The sequence below is a fragment of the Equus przewalskii genome, chromosome 18, assembly GCF_037783145.1.
Source record: "Equus przewalskii isolate Varuska chromosome 18, EquPr2, whole genome shotgun sequence".
Classification (NCBI taxonomy): Eukaryota; Metazoa; Chordata; class Mammalia; order Perissodactyla; family Equidae; genus Equus; species Equus przewalskii.
Genome location: NC_091848.1, coordinates 49657108 through 49681369, shown reverse-complemented (window position 1 = coordinate 49681369; position 24262 = coordinate 49657108). Strand labels below are relative to the sequence as shown.

At 38.4% G+C, this 24262-nt stretch overlaps 1 protein-coding gene across 1 annotated transcript in view; it reads right to left on the bottom strand.

Moving 5' to 3' along the window:
• Positions 1-24262, bottom strand: part of MORC1 (MORC family CW-type zinc finger 1) — a 168081-nt gene that overhangs the window by 102756 nt on the left and 41063 nt on the right. The window contains exons 9-12 of the mRNA XM_070582769.1: positions 13061-13186; positions 3049-3128; positions 2293-2366; positions 52-122 (exon numbers count right to left, since the gene is read on the bottom strand). Coding sequence (XP_070438870.1) covers positions 52-122; positions 2293-2366; positions 3049-3128; positions 13061-13186 — 351 coding nt within the window. The remainder of the gene's footprint in view (positions 1-51; positions 123-2292; positions 2367-3048; positions 3129-13060; positions 13187-24262) is intronic.

Genomic DNA, 24262 nt, shown 5'->3' with positions numbered 1-24262 from the left:
CAAAACTTGTTTAACATAGTGCAGAGCATTCTGGCACACAGAAAATCTTACCTCTGTTTCTCTTTAAGAACCTTATGCTTTGCCTCTACATCTTCCAAAGCTTTCTGTAACACATCTGTTCCCTGGAGAAGTACATTTGATAGGAGAGAACATAATGCCGTTAAATTAACAAAAGCTGAGCTGGTATTTATCATCCATTGTCCAAATGTTTCACAAGGGTAGCAGTGAGGGTTCACATTGCCTGAGGCAATTCCACCAGATAGATACTCAATCAATACCTGATAAACGATTAAGTTCCAGTAGCTAAGCAGACAAATCAAATCCCAGCCCCTGGTTCTGTTTTTGCACATATTCCAACGTCCTCTGCCTTTTAGAGAAGGAGCCACTGCTCCCTGTAACGTCACGATAGCTTTCGCACAAACTATGTGAAAGTTTGGGAAAGTCGTTCAGTGTACCTAGATGCTGGCTTTTGTCTGTGACAACAGAAAATGCTGAATCATGTGATCAATCACTAAGACTTCTTTCAGGAAAAAAATCTGTAATTAAAAAATTTTGTCAGTAGCTAAAAAAAAATGTCTTGTTTATATCAAGTTCCAGATACTCCTAACTAATACTCCCCAAACTTTCCCTTTATAGATATCTTGTCCCTAGGCTTTCTCCCTTTCAGAGGGCCTCAATGCCACTGCCCACCTGTCTTCCTTATCTTTTTCAATTTGATGTACTCATTCACTATTCTATCTGTAGTATATTCCCTCTAACCAGGCAGAAAAATAATAATGCATTATTATTATTTCACAAATAAGAAGAGACTTTTAATGTGCTCCATCCACCTGATGTGAAGGCTGGGCATCTCATTTGATGGGTATACCACTGGGACTAAACATTATTTTCACTGATTTTAAAGTAAAAGAAAATGGTAAATGGTTGGTAAGTATTTCACTTCACATTCAACCACTCGATTGCCTAGAGGAATTTAAGAGGTCAAAAGCTGAGGTCATTCTGCTTTGCTCTTTTCTCTGAGTTAAAGAAACCAGTGTGCATCAGAGCAACAAAGCACGCCAGTCAAAGACTTCCCCGCCCTCCTTGTCAAGGTGCTCAGAGCACAGAGCAAAGAGGCGGAGAGAGGTAAAACTGGCCAAAGAAAGAAGAAAGCAAGGTCCTGACCCATTAGAAAGAGTCTGCTTCTCTTCCTATCAAATACAGAAAACCAAGGAAGTTGATTTCTTAGAGGCAAAATTTAAAAAGCTTAAACTTTTCTTTAAAAATCGATAACATAAGATAGGTCTACATTTAACTTAAAAAATAAGCAGAAAGAGAAAAGTAAGAGACTTTGGGGAAAGCTAGAGATAGCTTTGGGACATTACCACGCACTACTCTTGGATTTCATCCCCTATTCATGACGTCAGATATGAGAGCTCTTTATCAGACATGGCCCTGGTCCTCGAAAGTTTAAGGGCTAATCACCAAAAAGATTCATTTACTGAGTCTGTAGAAGAGGATACAGGAAAAGTGAAGTGAAGCATTTATTTCTCCATATACTTACTTATCCCTTTGTATGCAAACAAATAAACGTGTTGCTTAACGATTCACTGTGGCAGAAAGCTTTGTACCATACTTGTGGTAAAAGTTAGCAAACTTACCATACATGTCCCACAGCAACATTTTTTTCCCATGGTTGCCATGCATTATAATTAATAATAATAGTTCTTTATAACCTATCTTACTCATGGGCATACTGCAAGGATTACAGAGAATGTTTACGAACTGTGTGGAGCAACTCATAAAAAAAGAGCTTTGTAAGCTGGAAGCATTGTTATTAATATTCATAATTATAGTACATAATTCTTAGCACTAGAAAGAAGGATTGCTTATTAGTCTTCTCCTTGCTCTCCCCATTTATTTGAGTCCATGGGGAGCTATCATTTGAAAGGATATTTTCAAGGAGACTTGATGGGCTAGTTTTTCCTGCTAGATTTTCATTATTTCCTCCTTTTCTCATATTATTTTTCTTTCCGTTTTAAAGAAATGAGTTGTGACGCTCTTCCCCACTGTTCCAAATTCACTCCACGTTCTATTCATCTCTGCTCTCCGCCTCAGCCTTCCCCTACTTGCTGAATTTCCTTCTCCTTCCTCTGCACTCATCTATTGTGTTTACCTGTGCCAAAATCAACTTAATCTTCTGAGCTTGTCTGTGTCTAAAAGTTTAGGAAGTAAATGATATGAGACAACTGTGTACAGGGGAGAGGAAATGACACTGTTTACCATTTAAGAAGACTACTCTGTGCGCCATACCTTGGCAGGAGAAGACAAAGTTGTTCTGTCAGGCTGCTTTGCTTCAATTTGTGCTTCTTTCAGTATGAGCTCAGCTAGAAGCAGGAGCAAGATAATTATAACACAGTGAGATTCTTTCAAGCAATTTTAAGAGAGCATTCTATATCTCTACAGCCAGGACCAGTGAGAACGGCTTACAGACAATACTCTCAGAAAATGCTATATTTCTTCCAAAGTTCTTGCATTCCAAGTCTGTGTAGCCACACTGGGCTTCCTCTTAGGCATGGCAACTTATAAATATACACAGACAAGTTCACAAGTCATAATGGAATGTTCGGCTGACTGAAAACTCTCTAGAATCCATGAACTATGGATGTAGAGCTACTCCTCACTCCTGAATCACTGGGAAAGGACGGCTTTGTTCCTGCTGTGGGAGGAGTGAACATGGAGAACATTCCTTCTTAAAGTGAATGCCATGCTAGTCTCTAAAGTGATCTAACGGCATCATGACAACCAGAGTTTCTAATATATATCAATCTAATTCCAAGTGTGTACTTGGAACTTGGGTCATACTTATAATAATAAATAACACCTTAATTAAACAAAACCAGAGATGGAAAATATGTGTTGTGAAATTCCTTAGAGGCAGGAATTGCATTTGATTAATTGTGGTCATTCCTACAACGCCTAGAGCAGTGTATATCTCAGAACAAGTGCTTAATTAATGTCTACTGAATGAATGAACAATAACGATGTAGGCCACAGGTCATTACACACCAATCTTTACTGCTTCTTCTGCCTTTTTAACTTCATTTTTAAATACTCCTTTGAAAGAAGATGTGACATACAGATACTTTCTGGGAAGAAAAGAAATAAAAGAACATAATCAAGTCAGATTACCATTTTAAAGTACATAATATGAGAATATTCTTTAGAAAGACTATATACTCCAGAGACATGTAATTATTAAGAAAGATTCATCAAGTAAGTTGTATCCACCTGGTAAATCAGCAAACTTTACACCTAAGAAGAAATTCCTTGCCTTTTAATACTTAGCAATTTTGCTTTTGTCAGGAAACTTCAGGAGAGAGAGAAGAAAATCTCTGCCCACACAAATGTTCACTTACACATATAAAATAGCTAATTTCTGAAAAAGAAAATTTTCTATGCAACTGCTCCATTACCAAAGTTTCTGGTTAATACACACAGCCCTCTCACCCAGATCATCACTGACAACAGATAAACCGCTTCTTCCAGTCCCCAATTATCCCTCACTGAAACGCTCAGAAACTACACGTTAACACAGCATTTTAAACTCCCAAAGCACATTTTCTACTTTACTGATGAAGAAGCCTGTTTTCAAGGTCCTCTGTTTTAGTGAGAGCAAAGACGCTCTAGAATAATCAAGGAAATAGAAAAAAGATATATGTGTGTGTGTGTAACTCAGTAAATTTCAAAGTTTATAAAGCAAAATATGGATGAGAAAAGCTCTGTAGAACAGAAGTTCTCTAAATGCAGCTGAAACAGTGTGTATCTGTTAGAGAGGACTCCTGGAACCCAGGATTTTACTTGTTGGTTTAAATCATCATGGAGAGAAAAATTCGAGAACATTATTTCGTTTGAAAATGCTCAAAGCTCCAGACACCTCATTCTACAGCGTTTGCCTCATACACCCATAGACTCAGGAGCTCACCGCCTCTGATATCCTCAATGTTTGGGAAGGCATCGAATTTTCAGTGAGAGGTAGGTGGAGACCTGTAGAACATCTCCTGAAGCCAAAATGCCTTAAGACTCAAAAAGCGGCATTTGCTCAGGTAGAGGGGAGAGTCTAAATCTACATGCCCCATGGAGTCTACGCCAAGGATCCCACGGGCCAAACTGGGCCAGCGGCTTGTTTTTGGTTTTTCATTTCTAAAAGATAGTAATAATAATAATAATAATAACACAAATAGTAAATATAAGATTATACATTAAAATAATAATAATAAAGGAAAACTAAGAATATGTGAAAGAGACTGGATGTGCCCAGATATTTACTATTAGGCCCTTTACAGAAAAGGTTTGCTGACCACTGGATTCTGTGCTACTCGCTATGGCTTTTGAATGACAGCATGATCTAGAATTGCCTTTATATGTTCTGACTTTTAAGCAATATGAGCAGGCATGCAAATTCTTCACTATACAAACAGGTCGTATGTAATTTAACTGTTTGTTAGCTGGAGGCTGTTTATAGTTTGTTTAAGACTCTCTTCCATTATCTCAACAGAGGCAATACAGATAGACTAGACAGAACACCTTCATGATTAAGTGTTAAGTCGGTCTGCCTGGAGTCCATCTGCCGGGATCAAAGGCCTTGGTTTTCCCCTTACTAGAAGAAGAGGACTGGGAAAGTTACTTCATTTTCTGCGATTCCATTTCCTTATGTGTAAATGGGGATGATAACAATGGCATGTATCTCATAGGGCTGTTAGGAGCATTAAAGGTGTCAATAGAGCTAAAGAACATAGAATAATGCTGGTTCACAGTAAGTACTCGATATGTGTTATTATCTAATAATAACAACAAATTAGATATCTTAAACACATTAGATATGTTAAACATATTTTTTAAAAAATCCAAATGAAATCAAGGAGAAACTGTTGGAACAATGAGGTAACCCTTCAAAGAGGGTAAGAGTTAAACTATCCGAGCGTTTTTACAGCCTATGTGTTCACAGCTATAGAAAGTAAAGGGCACAAGAGGTGTCAGCTTTGCATTAGTGCTTAATTTGAGACAACAAAGACCAAAAAAATGTGCTCTCTCCATAGTTTGTGTCATTGAGATAACCTGGTCCCAGATGATCTGCCTACCAGGTGACAATTTAAATTTTACAATTGCTCACGATTAAAGAAAGCTAACTAAGAAACATATGTACCTTTACAAATCCAGTGTAATGAAGGTGCCCCTTCTCACAAAGGAAAGAATTTTCAGTCAAATCTCCATCCATAACCGGGAGCCTCTCCCAGCCTGACACAGCTATCTTTTCCTATTAGTGGACTCTCGAAGGTAAAAATATCTTTAAGAGCCAGAGTAATGCAGCCACTGGAGGACAAGGAAGAGAATTCATCCAGCGCTGTCTATTCCTCAGTCCTTGCAGCTGAGGGCAAGGGAACAGCGTCCCCTCGAGGACTGGGCCTCCAGTTCCTCAGCGGTTAAAATTTTTTCCAAACTCATCTCCCACACTTTGCATTTCCCTTACCTCTGCCCAAATCCTGTGCTGCAGCCTCGACCTCCACACTGTTTCTGCCTTCTCTGTAAACTCCGCCTCACCTGCCACATGTTAGGCCTCCACTCTTCCCCACATAGTTTATCTTCTACCTCCTACTCTTTTCCATCAGTGAAATTGTACTCAAATATTTTGCTTCTGTCCACTTTCTACATAAAACAACTTATTGAATATTTGCTTTCTAAAAGAGCTTAAAACACATAAAGTCAATGAAAAGTATTGAGAGAAATGAGAACTGAAACAATATACCAGTTTGCTCCTTAGAATGGCAAAAATGAAATAAGAAAATACCATTAATAACAAGTGTGGATTTGGAACAAGACAAAGGCCCAGGCTTACACACTGTCAACGTACAAATAAAGTGGTGTCTACTTCTTGGAGGGTAAATTAACAAACATCCATCAAAATTAATACTGTACTTATCTTTTAACCCAGAAATTTACTTCTATAATCTGTTCTACAGAAATAATTGCATAAGAGAATAAATATACATATGTCCAATGACGCCCAAGCATATCAAGTTTAGCATTGTAACAATAACCCCCAAAATTCTAAATATACATTAACAAAGAAATAGGTAAATAAGCCAGAGTATTATACAATAGATTTAACAACGACAGACAAAGACCTCCAAGAGATAATCTGTAAGTGAAAAGAGCAAGCTGTACACAATTTTATGTTTTAAAAACGAACTGTGTGTGTGTGTGTGTGTGTGTGCACGTGTGCGTGCGTCTCAATGTGCAGAAGACAATCTGGAAGGGCATTTATTAAACTTCTAGTGGAGGTTCTCCTTTGGGGAGATTACGGATTGCGAGAGCACAGAGGGAATGACAAGTGGTAAAGGGGGCTTTTAGTTATTTGATTTTTTTCAATATCTAACTCTGTATTGTTTGAATTTTTATTAATTTTACTACTTTAGGAGCAAACTAGAACTCCTCCCTCTCAAGAGAAATAAAAATATGAGAAAATATTGAGTAATTTTTAAGGTTTTATGTTGCAGAAGTGGAGAGTATAGCACAATGCAGCATTTCAAGTGAGTATTTTGATCAGAACCACGTGCAAAAATTTAAATTTTTATTAGCATTTAATATCTACACTTAGAAAATTTGTCTAAAATATTTTGGCTTACATAAAATACAATATTTTAAATTGAAAAAACAGACTACAAGTAAATAAAACTATGGAACTGAATTTTTATTTACACAGAAAAAACTAGCCCATGGTTATGGATCAAAACTACATTGTAGTATTCACAATCATAGCCATTTTTTTTTTAATTACGAGAGTTTACCTGGCTTAGTCATACTGAACATAGTTAAAGTCTTTAATTATTCATCAAAACACGTAATGAGGCACGATCAAGAATTTTCTGGCTAGTATAATGTTGACAGCTAGACCTGGACGTCAAATGGACTCTCAAACTTGGTAGGTCGAGCACGAGCGGAGAGAACTCCTTCACCGTTACTCCTAACCCCCACATCTGGACCTCTCCTATCATTCCCAAGTTTTTGCTCAGGGAGAAAACTCAAAAGGCATTCATGGCTCCCAATTTTCTCTCCACCTCACATCCAATGCATCAGCAAGTCTTGTTGGCTCTCTCTTTACAATCCATCTGTAATCTGAACACTTCTCATTTCTTCCACCACTCCCACCCCAGCTCCAGCCACTAAAACTTCTCACCCAGAACACAGTAATGGTATCCTCCCTAATCTCCCTTCCTCCCTCTTTCCCCCATAAAATCAACTCTCCACTCAGCAGCCAAAGTCATCGTTTAAAAACATAAATCAAGTAATGCCACTCCTCTCAAAAGTCTTTACATTCTCAATACAAGCACTTCTTGCCAGGCTGCTCAAGGCCCTATAGGATCTGCGCCTACCTCTCTCACCTCTTCCCAGGCACTGTGCTCAGCTATACTAGCCTTTCCCCCTGCCTGTACCTGATCTTCTCTTCCTGGAAACATCTGCCCACAAAATTCTTGCGTGACTCACTGTGGGACCCACCCTCCAGGATGTCCTCTAATGGTTCCTGCCTCCTGATATTCATGCCTTTGTGTACTGCCCTCCTACACTGAATCCAGGCTGGCCTGTGTGACCAAACGAATCCAGAAGTGGTGGTATGTGACTTTTGAGGCTAGGTCCTAAAGGATTGCAGTTTCTACTTTGTTCTCTTGAATTGCAAACTTTGGGAGAAGCCAGTCCCTGTGCCATGAAAATACTCAGGTAGCCCTGTACAGTGGCCCTTGTAACGAAGAACCGACCTGTCAGCCATGAGGATCAGCCACCTTGGAGGCATGTCCTCTAGCTCCCATCAAGCCATCAGCAGCCCCAGCCAAAACCTCACAGCGACTTCACGAGAAATCCCAAAACAAACCACCCTACAGAGCCACTCGCAAACTACTGATCCACAGAAACTGAGGGATAATAAATGGTTACTTTATTAGGCCACTAAATTTGGGGGTGATCTGTTACGCAGGGATAGACGACACATTCACTCACTAAGTTTATTCAGCTCTCTGCTCAAGTTATTCATTTAAAACTAACTTTGTTCCTTGGTTTCCTATCTAATAGTCAGCCAATCTCCCCATAAATCTCTATTTCTTGCGCTAGTTTGTTTCTCTTCATAGTACTTAGATTTAACCATTATTTTTATTTATTTATTTATTTACTAATTTTCTTTCTCCCAGCTAGAATGCAAGCTCCATAGGGCAGGAATTTTTTCTCATTGCTTGCACTGACTCCTGAATGCCTACAAGATTGCCTCACACAGGGTGGTCATTCTACCTGTTGCTTATTATTCATTTGTATAACGACAACTACTGTTTGTTCACAAACGTGTTGGGAACTGTGCTGAGCATTTTTATATTTAAAATAAAACATTTTTATTTTAATCCCCACAACAACTCTAAGGTGCAGAGGCATTCGCAGTGCACAGTGGAGGAGTCAGGCTTTGTGGTAGGTCCACAGCTAGTAAACGACAAAATCAAAACTCAGAGCCAGTTTGGCTGATCCAAATTTTGCTTTCAACTACTTTCCTATATTGAAGGATTAAATAATTTAAGATCATCCAAACTTGTGAAAGGATACATAAGATGCACAGTTTGCACAAGAGATGCTTTTGTTTTTTTTTTTAAAGATTGGCACCTGAGCTAACAACTGTTGCCAATCTTCTTTTTTTTTTTCTGTTTTATCTTCCCAAACCTCCCCCAACATAGTTGTATATCTTAGTTGCAGGTCCTTCTAGTTGTGGGATGTGGGACACTTCCTCAACGTGGCCTGATGAGCAGTGCCATGTCCGCGCCCTGGATCTGAACCCTGGGCCGCCGCAGCAGAGCGTGCGAACTTAACCACTCGGCCGTGGAGCCAGCCCCAAGAGATGCTTTTAAAACATTATTAGTCTGTCCAGGTGGGTGAGATGTGACGGGGTGGGGAACATTCCTAAAAAGTGAAAAGACTGCCTCAGGAGCTTAGTGCTGCAGAGTATTCAACAGCAGACCATAACTTAGCACCCTGAATAACTGACAAAGGATCATGCTGTTCCTATGAAAGCAGGCTGACTCCAATTCCACGTCACTTGGGCTCCTGTCAGTGTTATGGGTTAACGGTAAAGCAGTGTTAATGAAGACTGGAGATCTTCAGACAGACACATTGGCTCTGTCTCCCTTAAAGAGCTTTCAGACTTGGCCATTTTATGTCCTTCTTTAGTCCTAATGTGCAGAGATTTAATGCCTGTATAAATCTGAGAGGTATTCTCTACTAAAGCTAAAGAATTCAAAGCTAAAGAAAATCAGTAATGTCTGTTGCCTACAACCAAGTAATATAGCTATATATTAACTTGCCTATTTTATATAGGTAAACAATATTTAAGATCCCAAGAATTATAGACTTACAAAATCTTTAAATTGAAAGGGATCTTAGAAATCACCCAGCTGAAATTCTTCCCAGAGTAATAACTTCTTCTACAATCCAGATTCTTCCAGGGACAAAACTTTCCTCATCTTTGATGGGAGAGCTTTCCACTGCTGAAGAGCGTGAACTTCATTAATCTCATCCACACTCATGGCCCTCTCTGGGTTTCTATACCTTGTACCATGTGTGTCTGGAGAACCTAAATTTGCTGTGCTGGACACACTGGATTTACTATTCTGGACATTAAACCTGCTGACTGGACCAGAGACCGCCATGCAACCAAAGGAAGCTATGTGAGTGATCAAACACCCCTGATATGTGTTGTCCTCAAACTATGTCCAGTAAGGAAGCTCTGAATTTGGTGGTGGAAAACCCACTCTTCGAGGAGCAAGTACGAAGTACACCCAGCAAGGAAAGCTCAGTAGAGCCCAGGTGTATCCCATGGAACAAACTGGGCTGTTTGTTTCCATTCTCTAGAATATCCCAGTCATGGAAACACTGAGTCAAAGATGACAGTAGGGGGCTGTGCAATGTCCTGCTGCTTGACTTCTCTGAATACACTTATACTAAACACCAATGGAAAAATGGCTACCTGTGTGTCTCTGCCCTGCCAAAACAGCCTAACACTCTCATGCTGAGCTAGCTCTGTCTTCTACCTCTATCCAGCCATCCAAGTTCTGCCCTCTGGCATTCCAACTATCATATGACAGTCTTTTACATTTTCACTCAGGCCCTAAGTCTTCTCTCCTCCATGGAATAATGCTCAATTCCATCAATACCTCCAACAGACAGTTACTTTCCTGTAAGCTAGCAAATCCGTCTTTCTCCTAAAGCATCCCCACCTGAACACTGCCCTCCAGACATGGTGTATGTAGGACATGGTGTATTGTTACTATCACCATCTTGTTCTGCGTACTAAGTTGCATAAACATTTTGAGCAATCCTGTCACACTATCTGCTTATACTAAGCTTGTAGTCAATTAAAACATCTATGCTGTTTTATGTAAGTCTGCCCAGTCTATACTAACACAATAGATTTTATAAATTTAAATACAAGTCTTTACATTATCTATGTTACGTTTATCTTTTGGACTTCAACTCTTTCACATCCTGTTTCTGTTACGCTTGATAGAAGATATTCCTCCTAACCCATAGTCAACTAGGAATTCAAACATGCTTGTTTTTTATCCAGGTTACTCATAAAAAAAGTGAACAGAATATGATCAAGAAAGGAAACCAATGCTATGACACCCAAGTTCTCCTCCAGTCCTCTTCTGAACTTGTTAGAGACATTGGCGTAAAGTAGCTAAGGGAGCTGTAAGTCCACTCAAACAGTTAAAATCCAGTCTTCTTTTTCTTGTTTGATACGAAAATACAGAAAAATAACTGACCATGAAGTACAGTCATATATTCTCATAAATAATACTTACTGGTTCATTTCTAGAAGTTTATTGGAACCTGCGTGGCCAAGTGGATGGAGTATTTAATCACTTTTAATACCTTTTAAACACCTCTACTTTGGTCAAATAGGGTCATTCCCAGCTCTTAATTTGTTCTGATACAGCCATTAGAGCTATAGTGCCTTTCAGGAAAGAAATAAAGTAAGGGGAATCCTACTAGAGGTTAGATAACATGGAGGGAACTCCACACAGTTCTTACACAAAACTTTTGCCACCAGAGAACTTGTGAGAGAAATTATATGCAAGTAACTCTGGCCAATGGGGAGAGAGGTAAGTCTAAGGGATAAAGCCATGAAAGATTAAATCTGTCCATACCAAATATCAGAGTTCATACTATAGATACCAAATATCAGAGTTCATACTGTAGATACCAAATATCAGAGTTAACAGTTTATGGGAATGCCACATAAAACTTGGCAAAAGTTCAAGCCTCCTTAATACCTTTCAAGGAACAAAATAAATATTTACATTATATCTACTTTCTGGTAACATATATCTAAGAATATCACTTTGAAAGGGGAATAAAAAATATGCTAGAATGGGAAACAGTCATCACTTGACATAAGTAATTTAGGTAGATGAAACTCAATTTACTATAATTCCCTAAGAAAATAGACATATCCACATTTTTCATTGGCTTAAATCATTTTTTACCCGAACTAATTAAGAGAAGAATAATTTAATTTGAAAAGATCAGCCTTATTGATTGGTCCAGGAAACCCTTGGTACTTCCCAGGAGAATGAGACTGATGAAAAGGAAGCAGCACTTTGATATGAATTAGGGAATGAACGGACAGATTTATAGAGTAAGTCTCAGGCTTGGTATACTTCATTTTTCAAAATAGAATCTTCAGTGTAATCAGAAATCAAAAGTATAGCTTTTGAGGACCCCATTGGTGTTAGTGTGGGCATACAATTCAGAGATCTATTTTTAATATTAATATCGATATAAGTGATTGCAAGTCCCCAGGACAGCAACTACTTTTTCATGAAAATAAGATAACATAACAAATGTAGGCCTATTATAAAGAGTTAGTGTGGTATAGGGAAGGGAGCATGGAATTTGAATTGGTAAAGAATTTGGAGCCAGGAGAATGGAGCTCTTCTCCAGTTGTGACATTTCCTTATCTCTAAAATGGTGATAATAAAATACAACCCACAGGGTCATTATAAAAATCAAACAAAATAATGCATATAAAAAGGCATTTACAGTCATGTGCTCTATAATGATGTTTTGGTCGATGACAGGATGCATATACAATGGTGGTCCCATAAGATTAGTACCCTGTAGCCTAGGTGTGTAGTAGGCTATACCATCTAGGTTTGTGTAAGTGCTCTATGACTCTATGATGTTCGTACAATGATGAAATTGCCTACCGACTCACGTCTCAGAATGTACCCCTGTCACTAAGTGGTGCATGACTGTACATAGCCTGGACGAGCATTAAATGTTTCTCCCAGTAGATAGGAAGCTCCTCAGAACTAGAACTAATCTTATCTTTTTTATGCTTTGTACCTAGCACAATCTCAGACTAAAGGATTTTGATAAATGTTCGTGAATAAATGCATGACCACCCAGAAACCACACACCAAAAAAAACGACAGTTCTGTTTGCATGCATAGTTGGGCAAAGTAAGGTTTATAATATGCAAATGTCAGCTTAAAAAAAGTTTATGCTAAAGTATAAATAAATGAGCCAGATGTATATTTATAAATATGTTCATTCTATAAAATATACATACACACATATGCATATGATTTAACAGTTCAAATGTATTGTGCAAACAGAAAATATAAGTGAACTGTGATTTTTAAACGGAATCTATCACAACCAAAGCGCCTAAGAGTCACTGAAGTAAAAAACAAATTCCTGCTCTGGGCGGTCATCTAACTTAGAGAATTCACTGCAGTGTAGCTACTATGGGCAAATATTTGTTTCACATGATTACTCTTTTGCAAACCTTCCAGAATGCAGTTTGAATTGTATTTACAATTGTAAAAATCTTACTATCAAATTGTAAAAATCTTACCATCAAATTGTAAAAATCTTACTACCAAATCACTTACTATCAAATCACTTTGACAACTGGGGGCGGGGAGGAGCATACGGATTTTATAAATAAAAACTCTATGAAGAGAATTGAAGGAAGGTGAGTTACCTGGGTCTGTAGAGGGAATAACATAGGTGTTTTGTTTTAACTCTTTGGGCCTGAATGAATATTCTCATCCGAGGGTCAAAATACAGAACAGATGTGTAGGCTCTGAATGACCATCTCTCCGGAAAACTAGAAAAGAAAACAGCAAAGGCCACACTGAAAAAGATGCAACAATGAAATGTCTTTGAGAAGAAAAAATTAGACTACGCGCTTATGATGGTTACTACTAGCAGCTTCAGGAACTTTTCTTCTAAACCTAATGACACAACAAACACCAGCGAATCTTGCAACACTCACAATACTTTACTGAGCAGACCTTTAAATACAAGGGCCCACATGAATAACTCACACTTTGATTAGAACTGAATTTTGGTTGGCAACTAACCAATTCTGAGTAGACTTGCATCGGCAACAGAAAATATACCTTCCATTAAAGCTGTTGGCCCAAAAGGACAAAATCCAGTCAAATAAACAAAATCATTCCCTGGCTCAAACATAACAAAAACAATCTAGGCCCATGTGGATAAAAAACATTTCCATAAAGTTATTGTAAACAGAGAAATACAATAAAAATGTTTCATTTGCTTTGAAAATTATGAACAAGAAACATAAAACTTCACTCTGTAAGTGCACCAGCCATGCATAAGAAGTAGTGCTCTTTATCTACAGGGTCCCAGAAAAGGCTACTACGAAGGGCTGTAAGGTCATCCAGAAAGCAGAGAGCAGTGAGCCCAGCATTTTTACAACCCTACCTCAGCCCAGAGGGAGACAAAGAGGATGGAACGGAAATACGGAGCTTGTCTAAGGGGGACTGCTCAATGGGGTGACACCATTGCCGGTTACTCCTGAGAAAGACAGAATGCCAAGGAATTGACAAAAATGAAGATGAAGCCCACAAGAAATCCAAGGATTTCCTGGTTGGTTGTAAGTTCCTTTCTGGCAGGATCTGAAGCTCATTAAAAGCTCAGGGATTTCTTTTCACTTTTTTAAAAGAAATGCTTTTAAAGTAAGCCTTGAGTAGAACTTCCCAATACAAATTATGTGAAAGTATCTAGTCCATGGCTATTATTCTATAAATACTAACGCATTTTCAGTGTGACAAGAGACGCTGTCTGCATTAGGGTGTGGCGCTACACTAAGGTGGTTGACTGTTAGTAAAACCAGAGGCTGCACAGTCAGGGAAGTTCTCACCTTTAAAAGAAGAAAAAGTCACCTTGGGATACTATAAACAGTCCAATGACTTTTGCCATTATTCAAATCCTTTCTGGATCTCCTGATTTAAAATTGCCCTTATAGCGAGTAGCTCTTTCTTTTGACTCTCCTCAAAGCTAACACAGCTCTGTCATTTGAAGGTAAAAGTCAAAAGAAATTCAGGGCCAAGTTTAAGAATTTGAGAAATATGACGAGAGATCAAATTGGGTTAGACAAGTTTGGTTAAAAAATATATATTATACAAATACAAAATAAGGAGACTAACACAGCTACCTTTTGATAGCTCATTTTTTTTTACTCATTCAATAAATATTATAGGTAAATAGTCATAGCATGTGTGCTGGGGATCCTCAAGACCTCTGTGTTAGGAGACTTTCTGGAAGGTCATGGGACTTAGAATAAAATTGCACTTAAGGCTAAGATTTATCACAGCGATGTAGTAAGGATATACAGTGGTTCATAAGGGGAAAAGTTACATGGGGTCTAGAGGGATCCATGTGCAGCTTTCTCATGTTCTCTTCCTCTCATGAAGGGTCACACAGAGGCACACTCCTCCTCCAGCTATCAAAATGCAGTAACGTGTGTGATGTTTCTGCCCAAGGAAGCCCACTAGAGACTCAGCACCGAAGGTTTTTACCGGGGGCTGGTCACACATGCCCTGCCTGGCATGTATCAAAATTCCAGAGTCCCAGAAAGAAAGTAGGTTTTCAGCATAAACCATATTGCTTGCATAGTGTAGACATAGCGACCCACCCTTATTTGTCATGGAAAGTTTTAAATCAGTGTAGGGAACTGTTTACCCACCAAGGTTTCAGAAGCCAGCCAAGGACCAACCTTGCAAGTAAGACTTTCTGTGGGCGGAAGCCTTCTATGTTAACCCTTTTCTACACACATGCCCCTTTTAAAAGTTCCTATTTATGACAAAAAGCATGGTAATACCTCTTATGCTATTGTGATGTCTGTCATAGGAAGAAAATAAAGGCGGCTAAATATAAAAATCTACATATAAAATGGGCCACCCAATGTAACTTTTGAACTTCCTTACATGACGCAGAAGGTCCTTCATGACCTGGCCCCCACTTAACTCTCCAGCCTTGTCTTTTCCCAGCTTCAGTCTAGCCAGCTTCAGCTAGCCACTCTCAGTTCTCCAGATATGGGGTCATGCTTTCTTCTCCGCATGCCTTGGCACATTCAATTCCTTGGCCATTTTCAGTTAGCTCCTCCTGACCCCTCAGGGAGCAACTTGAGATCTTACCTCCCCTTGAAGCCTTCCCTCACTCCCCAGGATTGGGTGAATCACTCTCCTCTGTGTTCCACTCCTCCTTCTGTGTCTTCCCGTCGCAGCAGTTGCCACGTACCGGTGACACTGCTTGCTTATTTATCTGCTATCCCCATCATGCTGTATACTCCATGAGGCCAGCATCCTCATCAATAAATATTTGTTAAATAAATGATAATTACTCAGGACTTCCTTGGCCTAATTTAGAATGAACAACAGGGGGTTCCCTATATAAGACAGACTTTTTAATGATTGTTAATCTTCAATGATGATGCTACCAGTCTTTATAAATAAAGGCATTCACTTGGGAAACTGAAATGCAAATGTATAAGTAATCAGAGTATCTTCAAAAGATCTAAGAAAAAAATACTGCTACTCTCCATCCATCAGGAACTGCTTCACGTATCTTTTTCAAGAGGTGTTCTTCTCTTGTTTGTTCCTAAACATCTTTCTTTTGTCTTAAACTTTGCCAGAAGGGTCTATATCTCTCTTTCTCACTTTCTATTTAACCGACTATATTAAACTAAAGAAAGGAAGAGAGAGCAAACCCTCCAACACACACACACGCATCCCAGACACATACAGAGTCACATGACAGACACAAGGAAAGAAGAGAGTATTTTAAGGCAGAAACTGGTTTGATAGGCTGTGGAATATAATAGGAAGAGATGTAGTAGTCCATTTGTTTGTCCTCTGCTCAGCAATGGGTATTCACAAAAAGTCTCTAATGCCACGACCAGCTGTGGCTGTGGCCTCTTTCTTCTCTCAGTCTATCCACGTTGCTCTGCTGCTGTTTTAAGCGTTGCTCCATATGCGGCCAACCACAGGTGGAGTGGCGTGTTGCGGTCACCAAACTGTGTTAAGGATAGGAAAGGGACCAGAGAGAGGGGTCTCATGGCCAGTGTCACAGCTCCTTTATCTACCAGTTCAGATTCCCTGTGGCTGGAGTCTGAAAATGCAAACTTTTTAAGGCTACCCAGGTGATTCCTTTAATTCTGCCAGTTTGGAGAACCACTGCCTGGTAGACCTAGCGGCCAGGGTGGTACGCAAGGCAGGCTGCCTGAACGAGAGGAGAACAATCTCTCACACGTGCTTGGACCTAGGACATCCTCTACATTTATCCCCACCGGGGACACAGACGACAGACTCCTACCCAGCCCAACCACTGAGCTACCCTTAGAAAGTCCGTGGTGGGGAAAATGACTCTACTCTCTAGGCCCTAGACTACGCTAGACCCCTTTTGGAATATCTCAGAAGGGCCATACAGAAAATACTGTATATTATAACCAAAATTACTTTCTAAATTTATTGCTAAAGTCCCTACAAACTCTTGGAAGATTTCTTGAAGTTGAAATTAATAAGGCCTATATTACCTTGAATATAAAGAAGTGCATAAAAATTTTTAACTAGTTTAAATTATGAACTGTGAAGGGTCTAACCAAATTTAATCTTGGGTAGATTATACCTAAGAGAAATGTCAACTCAAAGAGGTAATTTAAAAGAAAGTTATAAGCTACGCAAAGCAATGAAAGTGCTTCTGTCAAAACCACGGCATGGTGAGCAGCACATGATAACAATTTGAAGCTGTAAATTTTGATGTGTTCCCAGCCAGCTCAGTTAAGACATAAACTAGAGACATTATGGAATGCTGCCCAATGACTGTCAATTTAGAAACACACTGGCAATGTGGCATCCAATTTCAAAACATTACTTAGCACAAAATTTCAACTCCATTACTCTGTATTATATCATAGCTCTCAGAGCTTGTTTTGTGGATGGGTTCCTCTAGCTGCCTGAGATCCTGAGGCATGATGGATCACAGGGGCGTGCCAGGCCCCTTTGATGACAGCCAATTCCATGACATGGTTTTTTACTAGAGGTTGTGCTTTCTTCCATTTTCTCATAAAGTTCAACATGTAAAATATTTCTAACATTCAGAAGATAATAAGTCACTAAAAGCAACATGGACACAAGGAACTCACACACATAACAGACCAGGTGACATGGTCACATGGTCCTGACCTTCAAAAAGTGAATGAGGAAAAACGCTATAGGAATGATCAAGCCTTCACAGTTTGGAACTCAAAAGAGATTTCAAAGCTAAAAGAAGCACTTCACAAAATTTCCTACAACTCCCTGTCTTACCCTAATAAAGATCCCTGATGATCTTCAGGGATGGAGGACGGAAGAACCCACTACTGAGAGTGCCAGCACCTTCCGATGAAACTTTTTGCAACATCCCTAGAAAATTCCCTAGACATTGGCATTTAATTCAGTTTACTTGAATACAATTCATGTTTTGCTTGCTATGTACCAGACACTGAGTTCATTTCCAGAGCATTATAGTAAATGCTAGAAAGTGTTGTAGGGAAAAGTAGAATGGAGGGAGCTGAAACGCACTGAGAACTTTAGGTGTCAGGTACTGCGACTATTCTGTCTCCACAGCATTCATAGCAAGTAGACGATATCATAGCCTCACTTTACAGATGAGAATACTGAAGTTCAAAGACTCTGAATAACTTATTACTAGAATGAAAGCTCTCCCGACAATTCAAGCTGCTTGAGAGCAGAGGTACTTGTCTGTTTTCTTCCCTGATATATCCCAGCTCTCACAACAGGGCCTGAGACTTAATAACTATCCACTGAATGAGTGAATGTAAAAGGAATCTATCTACAGTCAGACAGATACTCAGTGGAAGAACAAGGACTTGAGACCAGCTCTAAGAAACTACAAAGTCCACTCTTTTTATAATGTGCCACCCTGCCTCCAAGGTCCATTGGTTTGAAGCCCAGTGCTGCAATGGGACTTGGAGTGGTGAGTGTTAGAAGATGGACTCAGGCAGCCCCAGCCTCCACACACCCCACCTGCCTATAAGCCTGAGGTTCTGATTCCTTCAACTTAACCCACAGAACTGGATTCAAGGATCTGGTGTCCACGTTTCCTAGTTCTGTATGTACCTTCACTATACACAGAATAAATTATATGGCATTAGAGTGCAAATGGCCCCAAGCCATTCAATTAACCTGAAAGTCTCTGCTGACAGACCATGCCATTATGTAAAGGAATATTTTTTAAAAAATCAAAGGCATAGATACAATAGAATCAGGTTGGTAGACTAAGAACACATCTCAGTCTCCTGCTGAAACCCCAGGAAGAAGAGTAGGGAGGTCTGTGTGCCTAGAGAGGAATGAGAAAAGGGGAAAGGAGGTCAGAGAGACAATAGGCGATTATATAATGCAGGATGCCACAGAGTATTATAAAGACTCTGGCTTTTTCTCCAAGTGAAATGAGAAGTCACTGGAGAATTTTGTATGGACAGTTTTTAAAATACTGCTCTGGCTGCTACTGCTCTGGGCCAGGAGTGGAACAGTTTTTAGAGGGACAAGGGTGGAAGCAAGGAGATCAGGGACCAGTAAGAAGACCTCTGCAGTAACCCCGGTGAGACACAGTGGTGGCTTGGACCAGGATCATAGCAGTAGAGGAGATGATAGGTGGTGGGTCTGAATCTATTTGAAGGCAGAGCCAATATGAACAACTAAGTTGGAAGACTCCTCCAATTGCTGAGTGTGAAGAATTACAAAAAGACGAGACCCACAAATAGACATGTGGTGGGAATTAATAAACATTAAAAAAAATCCAAAGCTATCCAATGGAAAAGGTGAGTAATTTACAAAAATTCAATAATCATATCTGCATCAGACTTCTCATTAAAAACATGGATTCAAGAAGTCAAATGAGCAATAAGTTCTCAGGGAAGTCATTTTCAAACCAATATTTCCTTATCCATGTAAACAAATACTGAGGTGGAAGAGAAAAATAAAGACACTTTTAAGGATACAAAGCTTCCGAAAGTTTACCTCCAACTGACTGTGAAATAATTATTAGGGAATATAGTCCAGCAAATGAACTAAAAAATAAATGAAGAAGATATGGGATGGAAAATAGAGTGGTAAGCAAAGAAAATAATAACTCTTACAACTTAGTCTAAATAATTATTTATGCAGGGTATGATAAAATATTGTAAAAATTTGTAAAAAAATACTAGATAAAATAATCAAAAAAAAGTGGAACTGGTAAGGAAGAGAAATAAAAGCATACTAAGGCCCTGACTTATTTGTGGCATGATATACATGCTAATTAAGTCTACACTTTGACAAGAAAGCTATAAGTTTAGATATGTTTATTTAAAATGTAAAGGTAATCCACTGAAAGAATAAAGTGAAACAATTTTCAACTATTGGAATAAAAATAATGAACCTTCCTCCTTGGAAAAAACAATCACAACTGAAACAATCTCACAAATGGGGAGAAAGGAAAAATAAAGCAGAACAAAATAAAACAAAAACCAAATAAGTGCAAGCAAATAACCAAAGAAGCAAAGTAAATATAAAACATAAAATAAGAAGGAAGAGTAAGTCCAACCACAGTAGATGTCATAATAATATGAACCAGATAAATTTCCTATTAAAAGATAAAAGCACTTTGAGTCAAAAATCTACTTACACGTCATTTATGAGGCAAACCAAAACCAAAACAGAACTGTTGAAAATAAAGCAGTGGCAAAATATATAGTAAAAAAAGTTAACTAAAAGAAAGAAAATATAGGTTAATGTTAGACAAAAATAGAAACAAAGTTGGGGCTGGCTGGGTGGCATGGTGGTAAAGTTCATGCACTCTGCTTCGGCAGCCCAGGGTTCATGGGTTCAGATCCCGGGTGCAGACCTACACACTGCTCATCAAGCAATGCTGTGGCAGTGTCCTACATACAAAGTGGAGGAAAACTGGCACAGATGTTGGCTCAGGACCAATCTTCCTCACCAAAAAAGAAAGAAAGAAAGAAAGTTATTGGAAAGGACTAACTGGAACATAGAAGGATATTTTACATTAACAAAAGGTTCACTTAAACAAAATGATACATGTGCCAGAAGTCTAACAACTCAGAAACATATACAGCAAAGACTAGTAGAGGGGGCCGGCCTGGTGGCGCAGTGGTTAAGTTCATACATTCCACTTCTCGGCAGCCCGGGGTTTGCCAGTTTGGATCCTGGGTGCGGACATGGCACCGCTTGGCATGCCATGCTGTGGTAGGTGTCCCACATATAACGTAGAGGAAGATGGGCACAGATGTTAGCTCAGGGCCAGTCTTCCTCAGCAAAAAGAGGAGGATTGGCAGTAGTTAGCTCAGGGCTAATCTTCCTCAAAAAAAAAAAAAGAAAGAAAAACTAGTAGAAACATGGACATATCCACAGGCAGTGTAAGAGATTCTAACATACTGCTCTCAGAAATTGAGGGATCAAGGGTGAAAAAAGATATGGAATATTTGAATAACTTAAAAGCTTGATGTAATAGAATTTGTCCTTATCAGAGATTCACATTTTTTGCAATGTTTAAAAGATTAGACCACAAGAAAAGCTCAACAGATTTCAAAGAGAAGATATAATAAAAGCTACATTCTCTGATCACTATAAAATAAAATTAGAATAATAATAAAAGGATATTTGACACCTCCCCCCCAAAAAAACCTATGTACTTGTAGATTTTTAAAATACTTTTTAAAATTAATTCTTGAGCTAAAGAGGAAATAAAAATGGAATTTATAAACTATTTATAAATAAACAACAATGATAATTCTACATTTTGAAACCTGTAGAATATAACCATAATGCAGGGGGTAAATAAGAGCCTCAATAGTTTAGATTAGAAAATGAGACAAAGTAAAATAAAATATATACCTCAAAGAAGTAGAAAAAGTGAAATAAAACAAATCAAAAGAAGTTAGAAGTAAGAAAATAAAAGAATATATAATTAATACAAACCCAGTGGACTTAATAAAAAGAATCCAAAATTGTTTTATTTTTAAAGACAGTTGTAACAATCAAACTTCTTTGGCCGAGAAAAGAAGAGACAGCATAAACACATGGTAAAACAATCAAAAATGGACACAACTATACAACTGGAGGAAAATAGGAATTTTATAAGAATATTTTATGTAAAACTCTATAGCAACAAATTCGCAAATCTAAATAAAATGAATGTTTGTATAATTATAAATTATAAATTTATAAATGACAAATTTTGCCCAAGAATTAAAAAATCTAAACAGATTAATAGTTACAGCACAAATAAAAAGTAATGAAAGTGGAAAGGAAGTAATAAGACCACAGATTTTTCAGGGAAGTTCTACCAAAGCTTTAGGCAAAAAAAAGACTCATTTTCTATAAACTCTTTCAAATAAAAAAAAAAAAGAGGTGAAAACTTCCTAACTCATTCTACCATAATCTACATACCAATACTAAAAAAGGCAAGGATAATAAAAGCTAAATATAGCCAGTCTCATGTGTAAACACAAAGGTGAAAAATATTAAATAAAATACTAGCAAAATTAACACAAGGAATAATACATCATGAATTACTTGGAGTTATTTGAGAAATACAAGGATGGTTCAACACAATAAACTATTATAATCATACACTATTTTAATAGAGTAAAGGAGAAAAACAAAACTAAATCACCTCAACAAATGTCAAAAAGCATTCACTAAAATTTAACACCAATTTCCTGATGTGAAAAATAAATAAAAGGCACTCAGTAAACTAGAAATAAAATGACTTCCTCAGTTTAACAAAAGGAATTGATTAAAAGAAATAATAACTAGGGCAAATACTACACCTAATGGTCAAACATAAAAGAATTCCATTAAGACAAAAACAAAACAAAAATGTATGCTATTATTATCACTTCTATTTAACTAGTTAAAACAAGAAATTAGAAATAAAAAGTATGAGTAATAGAAATGAAGACACAAAACCATCACTAATTGCAAGTAAAAACTATATAGAAAATCTAACTGAAAACTGTCAGAAGTATTCAGTAAATGGTGAGATATAAAATTAACAGGAAAAGCCAATGGCTTTCCTATCTGTATACTAATGAAAAAATAATTATAAACAGCAATGGAGAAAATAATCTCATTTGAATGCCAAGAAGAGTCATAAAACACCTATGAATAAACCTAACAAGAAATGTATAAGACCTATATGAAGAAATAGTAACAGCTAACAATTATTGCATACAAACTATGTGGCAGGTAGTATTCTAAGCACTTTTCACATCATAGATCACAATCTTCACAATGACTCTGTGATATACTACTATTATTATTATTACTATTTTCAGATGACTAAATCAAGGCTCTGTGAGGTTAACTAACTTCCTCATAATAAGACATCTTGTGGAACTATAAATTGAACTCAGACAGTCTAACTACCAAAGCCTTGTTCTTACTTAATATGATATACTATGATATTGCAAAACTCCACTCAACTATGTAAAAGAAGATGGGAATAAGAATCCAAACAGTGACATCAGCATCATGGCAGAATGAGCTATTCCTGTAGCTTCTCCTCACTAAGATATGACCAAAAGGACATTCACTAGACAACAGAGGACACCCACACGACACAACAGGATGTCTGAGAGACCCATGCAGCCAGATATCTGAAGGTGGGGGTGCTGGCTCCTCAGAAAGTAGTGGAAGGAGGTAAGAAGATCTCCTTCTCCTCACCAGCAGCAGCAATCTGCAGAATGGGACCTCATGCAGCAGCCAGCACATGACCCTGGGAGGAGACAGAGGAGTAGGCAGGCCTCTGCAGGAATGCTTTCACTTTCAGAGCTATACCCCTGCCCACACGAATGCTCCACACTGGAGCAGCTAGGCCACTGTGTGGGTGCGCCCACCAAGACCAGCAGCCCACATGGGCTACCAGAGAGTGCAGAGCAGGTGCATGCACACAAGAAAGCACCCCTCCACTCCCCCAAGTGGCACACCAGCTCAGCTAGTCGGTCATAGCAGCAGACCTGCACCAGAGCACCTGGGCCTGCATGAGGGACCTGCCAAGCAGTGGCAGCCAGCAAACGTAGATGAGCTCTACCGGCACAACCTCCAGCAAATGGGCACAAGTTCCAGCAGATGCAGCAGGTTCAGAAAAGACATCTTCTGCCTCCCTCAGTGGTGACAGGTGGAATCTGCGACCACACCACCACTACACGCAGGCAAAACTCTACTTCATCAAACACCATGAAGAAATATACTAACGCTGCAGACCAGAAGAAAAATGACAAGACAAAACCAATCCTGAAGACACAGAAATTTACGATTTAAATGACAAAGAATTCAAAATAGTTATAAAGAAACTCAATGAATTACAAGAAAACTCAGAAAGACAATTCAATGAACTCAGGAATAAAATTAATGAGCATAAGGAGTTCTTCACAAAGAAGAATGAAACTCTAAAAAAAAAAACCAGAAACACTGGATATGAAAAACACAATGAATGAGATAAAAAGCAATGTAGAATCCTTAAAAAACAGAGCTGACATTAAGGAGGACAGAATTAGCAATATAGAGAACAAAAATATGGACAACCTTCAGGTGGAGGAGAAGAGAGAACTAAGACCAAAAAAAATGAAGAAACTCTCCAAGAAATATCCAGCTCAATTAGGCAATGCAGCATAAGGACTATAGATATTCCAGAGGGAGAAAGGAGCAGAGAGCTTATTCAAAGAAATAATAGCTAAGAACTTCCCAAACCTGGGGAATAAACTGGAATTACAAGTACATAAAGCTAACAGAACTCTTGATTACATCAAAGCAAAAAGACCTCTCCAAGGCATATATTAGTAAAACAGGCAAAAGTCAACAACAAAGCAAAA